This window comes from Zosterops lateralis (assembly GCF_965231275.1).
Source record: "Zosterops lateralis genome assembly, contig: SUPER_6_unloc_1, whole genome shotgun sequence".
NCBI classification, from domain to species: domain Eukaryota; kingdom Metazoa; phylum Chordata; class Aves; order Passeriformes; family Zosteropidae; genus Zosterops; species Zosterops lateralis.
This window is the reverse complement of record NW_028154616.1, coordinates 2,673,484-2,688,838: the sequence shown is the minus strand read 5'-3', so window position 1 is coordinate 2,688,838 and position 15,355 is coordinate 2,673,484. Positions and strand designations below refer to the sequence as shown.

At 41.0% G+C, this 15,355-nt stretch overlaps 2 protein-coding genes across 4 annotated transcripts in view; one reads left to right on the top strand and one right to left on the bottom strand.

Annotated features, from left to right (window-relative positions):
- Nucleotides 1-5,120: 5,120 nt before the first annotated feature.
- Nucleotides 5,121-14,116, bottom strand: PRRG4 (proline rich and Gla domain 4). 3 transcript variants are annotated; one of them, XM_083885348.1, is made up of 6 exons: nt 14,002-14,116; nt 13,198-13,312; nt 10,009-10,172; nt 8,699-8,747; nt 7,838-7,973; nt 5,121-7,126 (listed from the first exon to the last, which is right to left on the bottom strand). In XM_083885348.1, exons 2-6 carry the CDS (start codon nt 13,301-13,303, stop codon nt 6,895-6,897), a joined length of 687 nt encoding a protein of 228 aa, XP_083741474.1. In that variant the 5' UTR covers nt 13,304-13,312; nt 14,002-14,116; the 3' UTR covers nt 5,121-6,894. The 3 variants fall into 3 exon arrangements, with proteins under 3 accessions (XP_083741474.1, XP_083741476.1, XP_083741475.1); XM_083885350.1 differs by lacking the exon at nt 14,002-14,116 and adding an exon at nt 13,769-13,792; XM_083885349.1 differs by lacking the exon at nt 14,002-14,116 and having other exon boundaries at nt 13,198-13,492.
- The window catches only part of CCDC73 (coiled-coil domain containing 73), a 74,454-nt gene continuing 72,721 nt past the window's right edge, over nt 13,623-15,355 (top strand). Inside the window, exon 1 of the mRNA XM_083885370.1 lies at nt 13,623-13,725. Coding sequence (XP_083741496.1) covers nt 13,716-13,725 — 10 coding nt within the window. The 5' untranslated portion in view covers nt 13,623-13,715. The remainder of the gene's footprint in view (nt 13,726-15,355) is intronic.

Sequence of the window (15,355 nt, the reverse complement as noted above, 5' to 3'; positions counted from 1 at the left end):
TTTGGAGACTTGAGGACATTCTTTTTCAGAAGCTAATGTTTTAAAGATAAAACAAGTAACTTGAATGTATCTAATCAGATGAAGTTTGAAGAAGTTCAGGCCAAAGCTGAGTTTGGTCTGGTGTATCAACACATTTTGAGAAGTGCACAAAATAAGGTTTCTGCAGCACATGTTTGTGTTGAGCACTGTTGGACAGCTACACATCGTGGATGCAGCACCTTTGTACAGGCTCTGGCTGCTGCCGGACTGTGGTATCCTGCATGAGCAGGAATGAGTGAGTAGATCAGATAGGCAGTAATAACATGAGTATTGGTTAGGCTTGTTAGTAATCACTGACTGTGTTGTTTGTTGTAATTGTGATTCTGACCAAAGCAGAAAATTGCAGTTGCTTTAACAGATTAGATTTTGCATTTAATTTGGCATGTGGCCTCTTTAAACATAAAGTTAGGCATTAAGATGTGTGAATAGGGAAGAGTGCTGCTTTTCAAAGAGCACACTCTATCTTGGAATCTCACAGCAAATATTCTCCTTTGAATTTCTTCACTTATTTTGCTCTGTGCATTTATTTGAAAACTTGAGTATATGTACAAATAAATGAAGCAAAATCTTCAGAATTCATTTTATTGAGCTAAAGTTGATCTATGAAATCTTGACTTCTGACACGATAAGAGATGATTGAGCTGGTAGAAAGCTCACTGCAGCAATGAGGTGAAAAGTCTTGTTTCCTTTGTGTTCCCAATCCTCCTCCTGGCCATGTGGTTCCACTCCTTCCAAAGTGCCATCACTGACATTTGTGTTGCCTCAACTCACTCACTTTTGAGAAAGCTCTCTGTGTGTTCACTGGATGATTTATGAAGGGATCTAATAAGGACCAGAATGGTATAAGGTAAGTGGGAGAAATGTGCAATGATATGTAGGAAAAAAACCCAACAAACTTAAGTAAAACCTTTGATCTTGAACAAACTCATATTTTTTAATAGGGAGTATTTTATTTTAATTCTTACTAGAAGATATTTTCCTTTGTATGGTATAATTTCTGGGTTTATGTATTCAGTGCTTGCTGATCTTTAGAGAAATTAAACTGAAGCTTGAATTACTGAACAATCAGAGATGTTTCTTGTTTCTTAAATGAAGTAGGCACTGCTTCGGAAATTAGAAAGAGGCCATTTCAAAACTTGTGTTGAACTGCACCAGTTTCTAGGCTGAAACATTTTTCTTGATGCCTTGAAGTCTGCCTGCTCCCTTTAAAGTGTGAGCTCCTGGAGGCTCCCAGAATGTGGGCAGCAAGATGCCTGCATCTAATGATCCCTCCTACTTCAGTGTTTTAGTAGGCTGGGTGCTATGGAAAAGAGCAGGAATGAAAGAAGGAATAGTTATCCCAAGACACCTAATGAGAATGAAGCATCTATCTCATCAGCTGTATTTCAAGTATCAGTTCAGTTGACTGGTTAAAAAGCTTCATTGGATATTTAAATCTATGAGGAGATTTGGGTAGTCTGTGGGGAAGAAAAAGCACAGCTATGACTATTTTTTCCAGAGAGTAAATCAAGAGTGGCTTAATTTAGTGAAATTCGCTGTGCTCCATATTTGCTCTGTCTAGCTGTCCTCCTGCCTGTTTATGAAAGCCCATTCACACTATATCATGTGTACCTCCACTTCAGACTGAAACCACCACTTCCAAATGAGGAACTCCTGCTTCCTGCCTTGATTTTTCATGCCTGTTCTGGTCCTTACTGGAGGGATCTTTCTTACTTCACTACCCCTAGGAAAGTGGTATATTTTGGTCATACCATTGTGTTAAATTTCACCAAAGGCCTGACAAAAGTCAAGGAAGATGGAAGGGTTGAGTTGGCTTTTGTCTTGAAGAGTTCATCTTCAGTGTCTGCAGTTCATGGTTCAGAACCTCAGGTAAACTGGAGAAGTGGAGCAGGAAGATCTTGTCCAGAGTAGAAACTACCAATGTTAAAGAAAAAAAAAAAAAAAGGCCCTTTTTCTCTACTAATAAGTGCAATATGGCATGAATAATCATATAACAGTAAAATGGTTTGGCTTGGAAGGGAACTTTAAAGGTCATTTAATTCCAGCCCCCTGTAAAGGGCAGGAACACCTTCATGGATGGAGCCCCATCCAACCTGGCCTTGAATGTTTCCAGTGATGGATCCTAAACTGCTCTGAGCAACTTGTGCCAGTGTTTCACCACCCTTATGGTAAACAGAAATCTTGCTTATATCTAGTCTAAATCTGCCCTCTTTTAGTTTAAAACCATAATCACTTGTCCTATCATAACAGGTCCTGGTAATAAGTTTGTCTCCATTTTTTTTTTTTTGTAAGCCCCCTTTAAGTGCTTTCAGAAGAGGGCAACTCCATTTAAAAGACATCAAAAGGGTTGTCAGAGGTTTTATTCATTTTTTTAATCATAGGCTAAGTTAGCATTTTCTCTTTTACTGTGATTAATTTAGATGAATGTTTATTTGGAATTTTTTACAAAATGTTTACAAAACATTTGGAATGTTTTACAAAAGAATGTAGAGACTAGCAGAGCTTCAAGTATTGCTACCCATCACCCAAAAATGACAGCACTTGAAATCAAAGTTAGAATTACATATATAGCCAGTGACAACTGCATTCAAGATATTCTCACAGATAAGTAGAAGGAAATATGTTCATAAGATTAGGTAACTGTTTATACAGTTCAGAAATGACTGACAATAGACAATAGCTAAACAAAGAGCACGTTATCTGAGAAGCTCTGCCTAAGATTTTTGGGAGGAAAATACATGCAAGTTCTTGATTCTGGAAATGATAGTGATAAGTTTGTAGTGACAGGAATTAATTGAAATATGTTTACAGTATAGAAAGATCATGCTTGAAGTGTTTGAAAATGGCTTTTAAACCTGGAATTTCTTTCCTGTTCTCTAAACCACATGGAACAAGTGAGGATAGCAGCAGTAAAACTTTTGTTGGCCAGAGAGTCTGTGGATAAAAAAGTTTGGTTTGTTGTTGGTTTTTGGCTTTTATTTATTACTTTGATGATTTATTAAAAGCTACAAGCAGTGTTGCTAATAAGCTGCAGGTAGTAAAATTCATCTCATTTACAGCTGGTAATTCAGGGATTATAAGGAATTTTGCTGTGCTTTTCAAATTTAACTTTCAAGGCAGATCAGACTGAAACATCCTAGTTAATAGAAGTGGGCAGCATTATAACAATGGAATACTCTAAACTGGGTTTGGCAACAGCATTGTGGTAAATAGTTTGGCAGAGCATGATGCTTTTTATTACCTGAAATGATCAGTTACCTCATTTTTTGCTCCCATCCCCGTTCAGCTGAAGCCAATAAAAACCTCGCCATAGACTTTGTCAGGACCAGAATCAAATGCTTCACAACTCACATTTTCATGAGCTGTGGTGAGGGAGTACACTTCCATGTGGTACTTTGGTTTTGCTGTTCTAATGAATTCACAAAATGCCCAACAACCCCCCAGCCTCTAAATGCAGAATTGATAGATCACATAAGCAGGCTTTCTTATTGCAGCAGTAAACTGATTCAGTGATTTATTTTTCAACTGACACAGCCAGAGATCACTTTCCTGGCCCTTATTATTTGCCCCGATTAATAAACTGTCTTGTTTTATAAAAGGTTGCATGCTGTAATCTTCTGTGATGCTGAAAAGGCTGTTCTGGAAAACTGTTCAAGGCAATGGCTAACAGCACTTAGAGTGACACATTTAAAACAGAGTATGTGTGTTTACCAGTGTTTTGTTTAGACATTTCTGCTTTCAACTGTCATAGTAGATCTCCGTTAAATCACTTAAAATCCACTGTCTTTCCTAAAGGCCTTGGAAAGAAGTGCCAAAATCAAAACACTGATAATTTACATCTCTATACAAGTTAAGGTAACTTGCTGCTGCTTTGCTCCTCAAAAATTTTCCTCCTCCTCCTCTTCCTGCTTAATCACCAAATACTTTGGGTTGGAAGGGACTTTAAAGATCATTCAGTTCCAGACATCGTGCCATGGGCAGGACACCTTCCACGGGACCAGGTTGCTCAGAGCCCCATCCAGCCTGGCCTTGAACATTCCCAGGGATGGGGCAGCCACAGCTCCTCTGGCAGCCTTTGCCAGAGCCTCACCACCCTCACAGTAAAGGATTTCTTCCCAATACTCAATCTAGCCCTGGCTGTCAGTTTAAAGCCATTCCCTCTAGTCGTACTACATGGCCTTGTAAAGCCTCTGAAGTACAAGTAGTTTGCTGCTTTATATATTCCATTAGCAGCTCAATTTTTAAGAGAAGCTACATGTAAAATTTGAAAGTGTGGCAACCCTTCTAAATTAGTAACTCCCCCTAGTCTGTCTCTTGTTGGTTTCCCCTCTGTTAACCCTGTTGAATCATGAGTTCTAAAAAGAGACAAGATACAAGGTAAGAGTGGGCCAGGAGTCAGTGTATAAAAGAAGGAAGACAAACTCAACCCAAACAACTGCCATTCATAGGAATTTTCTCCCTCTGCAAGGAGAAGTAAATTTACACTGTGTTCAACTAAATTTTAAACTTTGCTCCTTCTTTGTAAAAAGCAGGATGTGCCTTCCAAATTCTGCAGTATGCAACCAGTGTTTGAATGTCAGCCCCTGCACATTTTCAGGGTCTAAGGTGCAGACTCCTTGAGTAAATTTGAGTGGTTTACTCTACTGAAAGGGCACTTTACTGCCCAAAGCACTATGACATTGATGTTTTACACTTATACTCTCTTAAGTTTTTTTATTTATTATGAATGACAAGATTTTTGCTTGTATTGCATGGAATCAGTTTCAAATAATTTGTAGGAATAGTAGAAAAATAAGCTTTCCAGTGATTGAATGGGGTTTTGTACAGTTTCTCTAGTGTATTTAAAATGTGGCTTTGCCAGATGTCTGTAGTAATGTTAAAGAATCTCTGAATGCTCGTAAGACCTGTGAAATCCCTTTCCTTGGAAGTGGTCCTGTCAGTTCCATTAGTCAATAATTTTTGAGTCCCAGGAAAAGTCTAGGTAGAAGTGTGCTCTAGAGCTCAAAATACACATTAAAAAATTTAAAATTTGTTAGCTAAATGAAAGGGAAATACAGAAGAATGTCTTGGCAAGCTTAGGATTGCATAACTTCTTGTAACCTTGTATTTTGATTGTCAACAGTGACCTCACACAATTCATTTATTTCAGTCTTACAGAACTTCAAAATGCTTTTACAAGTAGGGCAAAAGTGATCCCCAACATGGAGATTCCCCCATCTCTCAACAAGAAAAAGAAGCTGGAGAGATTTGTGACTCAGCCAAAGCCAAATCTGATGGTGAAGTTTTGGGAACAGGAACACCAATGGCACTGCTATCAACTGCATTGCATGTGTTCTTCAAAGGGCAAGACTTCATTGTGTAGCACTGTCAGTGTGCCCTCTTTATATTCCAAGATTTGGAGTGGTTTCATTATTACAAAGACATTTACAGATTGAAAATCTCGGACCAATTTTCTGCATCTCATTCAACAACACTGTAGCTTCTAGTATGTTAAAAACAATACAGTTCAGTGAAATACTACATATTCATTTCAACCCTTAATCCTTTAACTTTACAATATAAGTGGATTGTAGGCACCAAGTTGAAATGTAATATGCTGTTGTCAGCATTGACTCAATGAGGAAAAAAGGGGGGGCTTGCTTTTTCTTAGTGTGTGCCTGAACTGTACAGCCACTGTCAAACAAGAAAAGAGCCTGACACGTTTCCTGTGAGACCCTCTGCTGTGGCTTCCTGTGGTAAGGAGGCCAAGGGACACCAGTGGTGGGCAGCAATTTGCTCAGCAACATCCACAGGCTGCATAATGCTGGGGGTTGGTGTTTTAATAAGATGTAAAGTTAATGGTGGCTACAGCTGTAGATACAGAAACTGTCTTGACACAGTGAACCAGTAACTCCCAGAAGCTCTTGACTCGATTTTTGATCAAATATGATGTTTCATTCTACTTAAAGGTATCATTTTGTCATCCCTGTAGTGCAAGACACACTTACTGAAGTGCTTCCAGGGGGTAGTTGAGGCTTTGGTTTGAAAGTTAAATGTCTCTCCCTACCTTTCAGCTTTTAAACTATGAAAGAAACATTAGCTGTGAAACATAGGTAACTTTTTAAAAAGGGACACTTCTCTGGCTTTTTGCTGAACATCCACTGGCCCACAGTATCCTATTTATTCTCTTTGACCTGGTATTTACTGTTGAACATCAAAACAATTTGATGCAAGTATACTTTGTGTGAATTGGTAGTGTGCCATGTAATGAATGCATCTCTTTGATGCAAAATTATGATCATAAAAATACAACAAATTAAGTTGTGTGACCAGCAATGTGTAAGACAAACCAGTAGCAGTACTATATATATATTTTTGAAAGATCAAGTTATGAAATAATTTTCACACTTACATCTATTACAAGAACGAATAGAAGGAAGTGAATATGTCAAACAACAAAGTTTGTTGCTTGACAACAAAGACTTCTTACGGTGGTTTAAAGTATTGAGTCACAAAAAATGGTTAGTGTCAATATGCTCAATTAAAATACTGTTCTTTCTGAAGAAAAAGAAGATGAAACTATTAATGAAACATCAATAGTTTGATGGGATGGCTCATAAGGAAGAGGGCAGCAGTCCAAGACCTGCTCTTTATGTGTTCTCTCCTCTTAGCACAGTGACTGTGCAAAGAACACTCCTGCAGCCTTTGCAACAGGTGACCTCTTTTCCCAAATGGGAACATCACTCATTCCTAGTTGTCCAAAAAGATCTTTCACATTTTTGTAAATCATCTTGCAATATGCAAGGGAGCACACACTTTTCCAAAAGTATGTTATGTTCCAGCAATGCCCCCTGCCCCCAGCAGCAGGTTTGTGCCCTAGGGGCCAGGAAGGGACATGGACTTCCGAAAGAGCCTTGGATCCCTAGGGGGCCCTGGGTAAGGGGGTGGGGGCACAGGGCTGTGCTGTCCATCTGATGTCACTGCTTGCTCGTAACTGGGCAGTCCTGAGTCGTCAGCTCTGACAGGAAGGGGGTTTAATGAAAACTCCTCATGCCTCCTAAACATGTTGGCTGAGTTACGTCTTCTGCTTCTCACGTAGTCCAAGTACCTAAAGAGAGGTAACAGCAGGTAAGTGGCAGCTTTTGCTTTAAAGGGAAGCAAGATAAAGTCTTAATCATAAAATAAACAAAACCCCAAACAAGCCCACAAGAGAAAAAAACATGCCTTCAGTGATCACAAAGACCAGAAGCCAAGTACTCTCTTCAAGCCACAGGGTAAGAATAGCTCAGTGATGTGAAACTTATTGGGAAGAGAAAGCACAGATTCCTCTTATATTCCTCTCAAGTTTAGGACAAAGGAGCACTCAAGAGTAGAGACTTGGTAAAAAAGCATTTCCTCCGAACAGCTTCATCATCTATTACTACAACTACCTCACATCTGAGGTAAAGCACGTGCCATGAGGAGCAGACAGCTTATTTAAAAGCACCAACAGAACACGTTAGACTTCCCATTGTAGGCCCCCACCTCCTAAATTGATTCCATCATCTTAGTAAGAATATTTTGAAACTGAGAACATATACACACAATTAAAAAAAAAAAAAAAAGCAAACCCAAAGGTTTGGGTGTGCAATATTATGTTTTTGTGTTATTAACTGCTGGTGCTCACTTAACTTTGCTTCTAGGCATGTAAGAACTAGAACTTCCACTGGATCTTCTGAGAATGCAGTTAGACCAACCCACAGTGATTTTTAAATGCCACTCTTAAGCAAGAGTTTGTTTGGGTGTGTGTTTGGGTATTTTAAGCAGTGCAATGCCTTACTCCGGTGGTTGCCTTGATTTGCATCTGCTCTTGCAGCAGTAGAAGATAATCAGTGCAATTATAACCAACAGCACTCCAGCAGCAACCAGGCTGATGAGCAGTCCTGTGACGTTGATCTTTTGTAGTGCCTCGTCACCTGGAGAGAAAACATGGGTGATTTTCTTTATGTGTTCTTTCCATCTACCCAGCCTGCAGTTTACACTGTAAAATACTACTTGTGCACTGCTATCAGGCTGTTCCTTCCACAAATGTCTAACTTGGTGAGAGGAGCTGTAAATCAGTGCAGCACAACCCAAGAGTATCATTCACAGTCAGCTTAAAGCAGAAGGGAGTCGATATCCATCCCCTTTTCTCTACATGAATTGTTGAGGTGCCTGTCTTCTAATGCCTTCCAAATATTCCTTCTACTACTTCTACCTGTGACCTTGATCAGGCTGTAGATCGTTCCTCAAGTCCAGCTCACCATTTTTTATTAAACATCTGGCATCAGACTACGCTGAGCCTAAATCAGGCTGTTATATATTACTATTAAAGAAATGGGGAGAGAAGAAACAAAACCAAACCACAGAGAGAAGCCACAGCAAAGCTTACCAAATGTGTAACAAAGAAATGGTCAAGGAAATTATAGTTTTTACCTGCAGACCCACAATGGATCCCACTTTAAGACACTTCAGTTTAATCTTATCAGATAGTTAAATGTACATAATATAGATAATATAATTAATTTGTACAGTTCACAGTGATCTTCGGTAAAAAGGTAATTTCTGATTTCCTTAACTGAATGCATGATCTACTAAGAATGTACTGATATAACAACCAGAAAATATTGCAATATAATAAAAAAGTAAAAAGATGACTTACCTATTTTTACTCTAGGATCTTTAGTTGAATAATCTTTCCAAAAATCCATCTATAAAACCCCAAAAAGAATCAGATTTATATGATATACACAAGTGACAGGCTTACTGACTTATATGTAATATGGTACCTTGGGCAGAATTTAACATTGGCATATACAGAAATAACTCCTGCTGAGGGACTTGTATTTACTCATCCAATGATATTTTTCTTCTACAACTTTGCATTAAAATTTCTCAGATCCCAGTTCATAAAAGAAAACACTGTATTTAACAATCCAGTGTTACCTCATATTTCTGCCTGATAACAGAAGAAGTTAGGGTATATTCTGACACCAAAAAAAAAGCTTACAATTATGTTTTTGCAAATCTCTACAAAACAGTATTTGAGACAAAGTTAAGTTCTTAAGATTCTGACATTTGCATGAACAGTATTTGAATTCATATCTGCTAGGAAAAATAATGGGATTCATTTAAGAGAAAAACTTTTATGTTTTATGACCATCAGAAATTAAATGTGTTGAGTTATAATTTTCACTTTTGCTACCTAGCAAAAGACTCCAGCAAGATTTCAATTTAACAATTTGATCTTTTTCTTGGGAAAGTGTTAGCAATGGCAATGCCACCTTTAGAGCAGGGGTGTATTCCTTGCTCTTTCTGCAGAGCACACCTAGAATCACAGAGAGATTCTTGCTGCTTGTGCAACAACCAGTCTTCAGACAATCCTCACATTCCTTTATTGAGCTGAAAGGTTTCTTATTGGTTTTGTTTTAATACCTCTATATATACCAGGTTTCTTCTCAGCTATGTCTAGGTAGGGAGTTAGAATATGGTGCTACAGGAATACTCAGCAATAGCTGAACTGCAGATTTGCTCCATACTGGCCTCTTACAAAACATTTATTTGGCATGACACAAGGATGCAATCAGCCAATTGATACAGAGAGCATGTGCAACATTTAAATTGGACACTGAGAAATTACTAAAAAAATCCAGAAGACTGAAAATATGGGAATATCCGCAGGTGGGACTTCTGAAGCTTCATTTCTATTTGTTTGCAGAATCAAAGTCCACATCTAAAGTTTTTAGGACAATAATATATATTCAAGTGCATTCACTGTGTATCTAAAGCAAGAACCCCATGTAATTTCGATATCTACTTTTAGAACAAAATAAGTTGTCATCTCTCAGTGCTGTGTTAGAGGAGTTACAGTATTTGTGTAGGATAATTTATGTTACAATAACTTGTGTACAATAATAAGGTCATTTAGCCAATGACTTCCCTCACTATATTAAATTCAGCTTGAACTGCTACCGTTTTATCAGGGTCTTCAAAAAATTCTCTTGCTTCTTCATAATTGCACAGCTCTTCATAGCATTCCCTTTCCAGGTTATCATCTGTGAATGCTTCAAAATCAAATCTGTTGTTTAGAAGATGTCGTCCAATGAATAAATTGGCCTCTCTTGCAGATGTGAACACTAATAAAAAAAAAAGAACTCAAGTTGATTGAAAACAAGTTAGGAAGGCTAAGTTTGGTATTTTTAAAGAATGGTAAAGATTTAAAGGAGCACATTGGGATTGTTTCTTTCTCTCAGCAACATACAAGGGAAAGAAATACCAAGGTCTTCTCCTAAAACGTCTTCTTCACTACTATCTTTTCTAACTATGTAAGATAAAATAAAGATATTTGCCTTTCTCATAAGCCATCCCAGCTATTCCTTATCCTAGCCAAGAGAATTCGATTGTTGTGAGAACTGTTGGTCAAATTTTGGGATGTGAGCATCAGTTTTTATTGGAGCTCTTAAGAACAAAGTAATTGTCATATAAAGCAGAATTCAGTCAGATCCAAAGTAAGCAACACCCTGACCTAGTGGGGGAAGGAGGCAAGGGTGGGGGAAGGAAAAACTCAATATACATTTATCAATATTCTGGTATCTGTGAGTACCAAATTTTATTTACAGAATTTAATTTTCAAAACACTTCAGCAGACTCCTATTCATTCTACAGTTGTTCTCTTTTCACAATCATGGCACCAAGCTTTATGTAAAGGTGCCATATTGCCAAGTTTATCTGTTTTCAATTTGCCCATGATATGAATTTTACTGACAACATGCATTTCCAAAGAAATTTACTTATTCTCTTCTTTTGTGCCCCATGAGGCATCATGGAGTAAGATGTGAGGTGAAATTCCAGACCAGTGAGTGAAATTATAGAAGGCTTTGGAATACAGGAATGTATTTCCTCACTAGGCATTTTCCACAGTCAAGTTTTAGCCTGCTCTTGCTAGTTTCTTATTAAAAAAGTTACAGGACAAAACTAGGTTTCTAGTGAAAGCCTAATCACTGCCCACAAAATTCAGACTATTTGGTTGAGCAAAGTGACTAGAGGATTATTTTTACAAGTGTAATGCAGAAACAGCGTTGTTACATACCAAGCTGGATGGCTAAAAAAGGAGATGAGATTCAGGATAAAGTTATTCAGCTACAAATTAGCTTTGTGCTCTTGTTAGCCTATTTGGCAAGAATATCACATTGCTCTGGAATTTTCACCCTAATAGTTACTGTTAGATCTTGCAGTGGTATCTCATAACACTGCTGCTGTCTGAAAACTGAGAAAACCGCAGTATAACTTACATATTGGTTGTTTATGTCTTTAATATTACAGTATATGTAAGGAATATGACAGCATATATTTATATAATTTGCATACTGTTACACTCTGTACTGAAGTAGCTACACATGTGCACATGCATTTGTTTCTGTTATTCTAAAGTAACTGCAAGAAAATCTAAGCTTAAAATATTTATACTGTACCTAAAGAGTAACCAGAGAAAAGGACTTAACAAAAACAGAAAAAAAAAACCAACCCAAAAGCCAAAATCAAAACTCCCTCAAACTCACAAGTGGAAAGGGAAAATAATCACATGGGGAAAAAAATATTATCAATATTCTTGCTTCAGTGGAAATTACAAAAGTAACTTCAGTCTTCTGAAGCAGAGATCTTCAGTTTTGCTCAGCAGTGTTTCACTCTTTAGTGTGCAAGTAGTATTATTAGCTGTCTTTTGAATTAACTTAGAGAACTCATGCATTTTGTTTAAAATGTAAGGCAAAAGCAATTCTAGGCTGGAGCCTAGAACCCTCAGTTCCTAGGGACACATGGACCATTTTTTTCTTTTCAAGTATTTTTATCCATTTATCTGCACTTTTTGCACTTTGTTGTGTATCTCCATATCTCCAACCTACTTACTACCTGGTGATTCAAACAGTATTTGAAGAATGAAACAGATGGATTTGAATTGTGTCTTAACGAGGATGCAGTTCTGCAGTCCTTGGTTTGATAAAATAACCCACACAGTTTTAGGATGTCCAGCATTTAATTAAAAATGCAACCACACAACACATGCTCAGTAAAGCATCTCTGCTGGTAACAGCTGTTCAGAAAATGCTGAAGGGGGACTTCTCAATGCAGGTATCTTTGGCAACTGTGCTACTTGCTAAATTACTGGACAAAGGGCTTGGTCCTTCTCTTTCCAACTCTGCCCTTAAAGGAGGAGTTGTCTGGGCCTGTTGTGAGGAGAGAGTTCTCACAAGAAAGAGGCAGCCTGGCGTTTTATGCCCAGAGCAATATGGACTTTAACAAATCTGTCAGAAGCATTTTTCTGCCAGCCATGGTTGCTGCCCCACATGCTGCCCTGAAGGAGCCTCCTGCTCGATGTGATGACTTTTTAGTCTGTCTTAAGGTTTCAGCACTCCTTGTCCACTGAGAAATCTGGACAGCTAACTTAGAAATTCCTTTTTGAAGACCTGATACTTAAAATGTTAAGCCCTGATTACTTAAAATGTAATGCTTAACATGTAAAGCAAAGCTTAACATGGCTTTGCTTTGTAGCACTTGTTCCTCTGGGGAACCTATTTGTTTTTCTATGAGTTCCTCTCCACTTCTCTCCCTCCACAGGGGAGAACTGCAAAAGCAGCACTGTGCTTATCTTTCCATGACTTCTAAGGGGCTCTGGTACTGGGAGAAAATATGAATTTCAAAAAAACAACCAAATAAACCCTTTAAATAAAAATAAACAACCAAATAAACAAAGCAATTTCAGATAAACAAATACATGTGCTCAAATAGTGCCAAAGCAATACTGTCTTAACATGGGTTTCAAACTTTTTGAATTTTGATGTTACTTAAAGGATTCTTGTTTCAACCACAATAATCCCAAAGGCCTGGAAAAAGTTCAGTTGTCCCAATCTGCACTTACTACTAGATCTGATAAATACTTGATATTAATAGCAAAGTCAATTATCATTTCAGCAAAAGATATTAAAATAACCTGAAATTAAGGGTAGAATAGCTTAATTTTTTCCATAAAGTAAAAAGAAACCAAAACCAAACCCAAACAAACCCGAAATAAACAACAAAACCACAAAACCAAAACAACAATAAGCAAAACAATAACAAGCAAACAACAATTTTGGAAAGCACAAAGTCACGTCTAAACTAAGTTACCGTCTTCCCATTGAGGTTGCTTCAAGTTACTTAATGTGCCGGGGCAGTGCGGAAAGGCGAACATCGTCACAGGCAGTGGACACAGCACCACCAAAACCGCGAACATGGCCGGGATCTGTCAGACAGAAACCAACGTGAGCTAACAGAGAATGACAGCGCAACCCTCTGAAGTGTCAGCGATGAACCCGGAGTCAATCCGAGTCAGTCCTGTCAGTGAAGTCATCCGCCGCAAGCAGCTACACGCTCTTCTGGCTAATGGGCCCCTTGAGAGAGAGACACCGACCCGAACTGGTCCTGCCTGTCTCCTGCCGAGTTATCGTTGTGTAACATCCGCACATGTCACCGGGGCCGCTCTCGCGGCCTCCTGCCCTCCTCTCCTCTCCCGGCCAAGCAGAGAGAGAGGCAGCCCCGTTCGCTGGGGAATTGACGGGGAAAGAGCCCCCGCACTGTGCCCCAGGTAGGCTCTGAAACCGCAGAGCTACGCCTTTGCTGCCGGAGGAGGAAATAAAATCTCCCTGATGGGAACAGGTACAAAGCCCGTTTTGTCAAAGGCATGAAAGAAACCCGTAACTCTGCACGGAGTCACCCGACGCAGGCACAAACACGATCGCTGCCCGAGGCGGGGACTTGGGGACAGCCACTCGGGGACATCGCTCGCAGGGCTGCCCCACTGCCCCCGGGCCCGTCCGTGGCCAGGGCAGAGCGCTCTGCCACCCCCGGGCAGCTCCGGGGGAGCAGGACGAGGTCCCGGGCAGCGCCCGCGGAAGAAGGAGCACCTCATCCCCCTTCCCAGCGCTGCCCTACCTGTCCCGGCGGCGGGCCGGGCGGAGCGGCTCCCGGGGCAGCCTCTCCCGGGCTGTGCGGAGCGATCCCAGTGGATCAGGTGCTGGGACAGCCTCTCCCGGGCTGTGCGGTGGGTTCTGTGAGTGGATCAGGTGCTGGCACAGCCTCTCCTGGGCTGTGCGGTGGGCTCCAGTGGATCAGGTGCGGGCACTGCCTCTCCCGGGCTGTGCGAGGGGTTCCAGTGGATCAGTCCCGGGCTGTGCGGTGGGTTCCAGTGGATCAGGTGCGGGCACAGCCTCTCCCGGCGGTTCCGGGCAGGGCGCGGCGCAGTCACGGGACGCACCCGGGCCGCCCCCGCCCCGCCCGCGCTGGCCGAGCCCCGGCTGGGGCCGCCCTGGGGCGGGGGTAGAAACGCCCCTGGAGCCTGGGCAGGGAGGGGTCATGGGGAGCGCTGGGGAAGGCAGTCGAGGCAGTTCTTCCTCGGGCACTTCCCTCTGCTTTGTTTCCAGACACCTGCCTGACCTCTCAGCCCGCGCCCGGACTCTGGTGCGGCGTAGGCAGCAGCTCCTTTCTGCTCCTGCAAACCCCTTCTTCTGTTAAGGCTGACTTTTTGTGCCCTGGGTTGGCCGCGGTGCTGGGAAGCCGGCTGGGTTTTTGCTCCGGCGGAGGAAGGCGCACGGTGCTGACTGATGGCAGCTGCCGGCTGAGCCAGAGCGGGGGCAGGGTGCGCCTCCCCGGCCGGGCGAGGCAGCGGGTTGCTGCTGCTCCACGGTTAACCAAGCGTTTACCCGGCTACCAGAGAGCCTGGCCTCCACCAAGCTTCCCGAGACAGGCAGCTTGAAGGACCAGCAGTAGTTTTACACCTGTGAAAACTTCCTCCCCCCCCTCCCCGGTTTTGGTTTGTTTGTGCGTTTTATTCTTGGGGTTTGTTTGATTGATTGTTTTTGGTCAGTGACGGTAAACCTTAACCTTACAGGCTAGAAAGGGGCAGAAGTGGTTCCCTGAAATGCACGAGGCTGGTTTGCACCAGCACACACCTATTCAAGAGCTCCCATCACTCACCTTCCCAGAGCAGAGACCAGGCTGAGCACATGGATCTATGGCTCTTTTGGCTTCTCCAAAGCACAAGATAGAAGCAATTAAATCCTTCACGTTTGCTGTAAGGATTTGTTTAATACCGTGAGCTGGGAAACATTAACTATATGAAAAATTTTGGGATAGGTTGGGTTGGGTTAAAAGCTGCACATGAAAGAAACTCTCGGATACATGAGTGGAATGATTTTGCTACTAGGAAATCCAGGGACTGACAGTGATTTGTGTCTGTGCTTGTGTGTCTCCAGTTGTGAATTTGGATTGTGTTCTTTATTTGAATGCT

What these genes read in the sequence shown, in the direction of transcription:
- PRRG4 (XM_083885348.1), bottom strand. Translation starts at nt 13,303, where the DNA reads ATGTTCGCGGTTTTGGTGGTGCTGTGTCCACTGCCTGTGACGATGTTC. An exon ending in GCAACCTCAATGGGAAGACG is followed by an intron (nt 10,173 to 13,197) that starts GTAACTTAGTTT and finishes TTTTTTTATTAG; the next exon opens with TGTTCACATCTGCAAGAGAG. An exon ending in AGATCCTAGAGTAAAAATAG is followed by an intron (nt 7,974 to 8,698) that starts GTAAGTCATCTT and finishes TTTTCTCTCCAG; the next exon opens with GTGACGAGGCACTACAAAAG.